Source organism: Panthera uncia, unplaced genomic scaffold (genome assembly GCF_023721935.1).
Source record: "Panthera uncia isolate 11264 unplaced genomic scaffold, Puncia_PCG_1.0 HiC_scaffold_728, whole genome shotgun sequence".
Classification (NCBI taxonomy): domain Eukaryota; kingdom Metazoa; phylum Chordata; class Mammalia; order Carnivora; family Felidae; genus Panthera; species Panthera uncia.
The window spans coordinates 18,447-22,905 of record NW_026059900.1 but is presented as its reverse complement, the minus strand read 5'-3'; the positions used below and the strand labels follow the sequence as shown (position 1 = coordinate 22,905).

The 4,459-nt window shown below is 55.2% G+C and overlaps 1 protein-coding gene across 1 annotated transcript; it reads left to right on the top strand.

Annotated features, from left to right (window-relative positions):
• The first annotated feature begins 309 nt into the window (after positions 1-309).
• On the top strand, positions 310-2,412 carry LOC125918382 (Krueppel-like factor 14). Its single transcript, XM_049624383.1, has one exon. The coding sequence runs from the start codon at positions 310-312 to the stop codon at positions 1,291-1,293; it is 984 nt and encodes a 327-aa protein (XP_049480340.1). The 3' UTR covers positions 1,294-2,412.
• Positions 2,413-4,459: the final 2,047 nt, after the last annotated feature.

The window sequence follows — 4,459 nt, the reverse complement described above, 5'->3', positions numbered from 1 at the left end:
CTCCGCCCGCGCCCTCGGGGTCCGGCGGGCGGCGGTGAACCACGGCGAAAAAAAAAAAAAAAAAAAAAAAAAAAAAAAAAAAAATCGGGGGAAGCTCTGCGCGCCCCGACAGGCTCCCGCCGCCCGTCAGGGGCGCGTCAGGCGGGGCGGGCTCCGCGCGGGCGGCGGCGGCGGCGCCGGGCGGCGGGCGGCGCGCACCGGGCCTCCTGCTTCTCGCTCCGAGGCTGCGGGACGGACGCTCCCGAGAACTCTCTCGCCCGCGGCCGGCCGCGCTCGGACGGCGCTTGCCGGCGGCCCGGCGGTGCCAGCATGTCGGCCGCCGTGGCGTGCCTGGACTACTTCGCCGCTGAGTGCTTGGTGTCCATGTCCGCGGGCGCCGTGGTTCACCGCCGCCCGCCGGACCCCGAGGGCGCGGGCGGAGCCGCAGGCTCGGAGGTGGGTGCGGCGCCGCCGGAGTCCGCTCTGCCGGGTCCGGGGCCACCGGGACCCGCGTCGGTCCCCCCGCTCCCCCAGGTCCCCGCCCCCAGCCCCGGCGCGGGCGGCGCCGCGCCCCACCTGCTGGCTGCAAGCGTCTTGGCTGACTTGCGCGGCGGCTCTGGGGAGGGCTTCGGGGAGAACTCGGGGGAAGCTCTGCGCGCCTCGTCCGGCTCCTGCGACCCGACCCGGTGCTCCGGCCCGACCCTGGGCTCAGAGCCGACCCCGGCCTCCAGCGCGGCCGAGGTCTCCGGACCCGCGCACTCCTCCGGCGCGCTCGCGGTCCCAGGCGCTCCTGCCGTCTCCGGAGCGCCTGCCGCCCCCGGGGCGGTCCCCGGCGTGGCCCCTGGGGCGGGCCCCGCCCCCGCCACAGGTCCAGTCCCTCGTCGGAGGCCGGTTACACCTGCAGCGAAGCGCCATCGCTGCCCCTTTCCGGGCTGCAACAAAGCCTATTACAAGTCGTCGCATCTGAAGTCCCACCAGCGCACCCACACGGGTGAGCGCCCTTTCTCCTGCGACTGGCTCGACTGCGACAAGAAGTTCACGCGCTCCGACGAGCTGGCCCGCCACTACAGGACGCACACGGGCGAGAAGCGCTTCTCCTGCCCCCTCTGTCCCAAGCAGTTCTCCCGGAGTGACCATCTGACCAAGCATGCTCGCCGCCACCCAGCCTATCATCCTGACATGATCGAGTACCGCGGGCGTCGTCGCACTCCCCGAGTCGACCCCCAACCCACCAGCCTGGTGGACAGCTCCGCCTCCATCCCCGGCCAGGAGCCCAGCCTCACCACCTGCCTGTCTGACAGTCATTGCTGTTAGTCATCCCACAAGGACGATCGCCCAGACCGTTGTCCCTGCCTTTTCCTTGCCCAACCCTCTCTCCCAGAGTCATTAGACCAAGGCACAGACTGGTTCCTCTGCTCGGAGGATGGGTCCAGGGAGGCACGTTGGACCCTGGGGAGGGACTGGGGGCCCGAAAATAGCAGGAATTCTTACAACACGTATATCAACCTAAAGGGGAGAGGGTTGCCTCAAGACAGCCCCCAGGAACTGGTGAAAAAGGGATGAACCCCCGTACTCTCCAGAGTCCTGAAGATTCTCCCCTGGAACCAGAGATGTGAAGCTGGAATTCTCAGGTGCCTGAGGAGCTCCCAGTCTCAGAGGACTCTAGTGTCTTATCCACCCGCCAGGGCGGACCTTGGAGAGGGTTTCAGGGGTGGCAGTCTTGGAAATGTCCAGGACTGGAATGGTGAGAGGCCTTTGGAAACAGAAATGATTTCTATTTCTGTAAATAGCAATGTTTACTAATTTATTTTTAGTATCTTTTAAACAGGGATCCCAGGTTGATGGGAGGTTGATGTCCTCCACTCCCCAATTGCCCCAGCTACCTCTGGTAGGAGAGGCCATGTAAGAGTCCATGTGAATGTATGGCTGGGAGATGCTTCTTGGTGTCTGGGGAGTGTTGCGAGTCTGTTTGCAGGTCCTGTTGCATGGTGTGGAACCCTGCACTTGCGCCGTAGCCTTTCTTCTCATTTGGATTCCTACTTGGGGAGGGCAACTTCCTGGCTCACTCTCACAGTGAGATTGGTTGAAAATTTTGGAAACAACCATGAAAGTACCAGAAATAAGAGAGTGGTCCAGGCTAGTTCCCCTTTTAGCCAGAGGGCACACCCAAGTGACTTTGGGTGAGATAGGTCCAAAACAAGACCTTTCAGGATCATTGTTAATATTCAGGGAAATAGGGGCGTGTGGTTCCAGCTGCCCAGTCCAAGTAATCTCAGGTGTGGTAGATTCTGTTCATTTCTTAGTGGCTAACGAGGGGTTTATTTCCCTTGGGATGTGTGCATTTTTGTTTTTGCAGTAAATGAGTTGATGGTTTGGGGAGGGGAAGATGAGAGTGGCTTTCTCCAAAGATTTGGCTGCCCTGGACTTGGACTTGGGGAAGGAACAGTAAGGTGAAAATTATTATCAAATAGGAGGACCCTTCTCCCTTGACCTTGAAGTCCCTCCAAGTTATACCCTCAGGACCCTTTTGCCCCAATGCAGGAATCAAGCATCAGCAGTATTTATTTTTTCTATATGTGTCTCTGCTGCTATGAACAAAGTTGTCGGTCACTCTGCTTATGTACGTGTGAATGTGTGTACATGTGACCTTTTTACTAGAGATGGGGCTGAAAGGAATTTCCTGCTCTGGTAAGGCCCCGGTGCCCCCTTCCTGAATATCTTGTGGAGGGTGCCATAATCTCAAAGGACCATAACAGGCATCTAGTTAAACAAACCGCTTTCCCCTGTTTTGCAGATGAAGACACTGAAGCCTAGATAAGTTCAAAGTCTCATGCTGAGTTGCCGGCAAAAGCCATGAATAGAATTTAGGTATCTGGCCTTCTAAGTGGCTCTTTCCCTCAGGCTTGGTTACCCCACCTCATCTCTCTCTGGGCCCTTAATCAAAGGACACCACTCTCCCTTCCTGCTACCAGTATTCCCTCCCTTCCCATTCCCTGTCACTTCTAGGTTGCTTCAAATGTCCAGTCCCTGCTGAACACTATGCCTGTTGTGCTTAGCTTAAAAGCCCCTTTCTTAGCCGGTTGAGTCCATTCCCTCCTTCACACCATGTGGATTTAGAGTGGGAATGTCTCTTTGGCATTTGGGGAGAGATTTTATCTTTTGACCTGGTAGATTAATTTTCACTGCCAATTCTATTCTTCCTCTGGTCCTGGGCATTCTGTTTTCCTTGAGAGAGTGAGTGATGCAAAGTTGACATTGGGTCTCTACTAAGTGAGGGAAATGTCCATAAGAAGGACCCAAACTGTATGCCCTGTGACTTTGAAGAAGTCAGTGTTTCCTGGTGCAGACTGAACAGGGAGGGTGGGGCCCTCTTTGAGCTACATATGGGAAGAGGAGGCCCCCAATTGTGGAGGTGGGTTTTGGTTGGGGGAAGAGTCCTCCTTTTGCTCTGTTTGTCTCCTCAGCTGAGACTGGATAGGAAGGGCACTCCAGGCCCCCTTGAAGACTGTCATTTCCCCTTTGTCTCCTTCAGTAGAAGATCTGCCATTGGGTAGGTGAACAATGAAGCTAATGGGAGAAAGACTCCCACTGACTGTTCTGGAATTGGGCTCAAGAAAGCTTGGCTTTTCCAACCACCCTTTGATAAATAACTTTTGATTCTCAAGCTCCCAAGCAGTGTCCTTATTTGGGTTCTTCGACCTTGGGGACTTTGGGGATGGCTTCTGACAATCTAAGTGTGGCATGTCTTCCAATGACTTCTCCTAGGACTTGGGATGGTGGGGAGGGAGACACTCAAAACACTTAGAGTAGCTCGATAATGGAGGCAAGATTTATAGGCTAGTTCTTCTTAGTCTTGGTTATTACTACCCTTTTCACTCCAGCAACCAAACAGCTCTTGAAGAGCAGTCATTGATGAAATGTCTTGGAAGGGGCTTCCTAGTTTTATTGGTATTTCTTTTGCTTCTTTTTGTTAAACAGATGGAGCTCAATTACTGAATGAGTCTGGGGATTGGTTGGGGTCAGCCTGAACCTCTGGGCCCTTCCCCACCTCTGCCATCCTGAGTTCTGATGTAGGAATGACCTAGTAACAGAATCTACTGATAGGACTTTTTCTGAATTTTGGGTTGGAAGCTGGAATATGACACGCATTCACACACACACATCTGGGTGTGAGGGAAATGGATCCCCAAGCCCCACTGGGAAGGTGTGAAGAGTACAGGCCTTGCCCCCAACCGTGGGGACAAGAATCTGTCACTTGTTCCTATTTTCCTGTTCTTCTCCAAGTAGGGAACCATACTGGGATACCACTCTTGGCCCATGTTTCTACCTCTTACTCACTTCTCCCCAAAGGAAGTTTGTGTTCTCTGATGGAGACACGGGGAAGAGGGTCATTTTACACACACGCGCCCACACACACATACACACACACGCTCTAAGTTCTTTCTTTTGTACCTCTTTGCCTGCAATGTGTATGCAGTCC

What these genes read in the sequence shown, in the direction of transcription:
- LOC125918382 (XM_049624383.1), top strand. Translation starts at nt 310, where the DNA reads ATGTCGGCCGCCGTGGCGTGCCTGGACTACTTCGCCGCTGAGTGCTTG.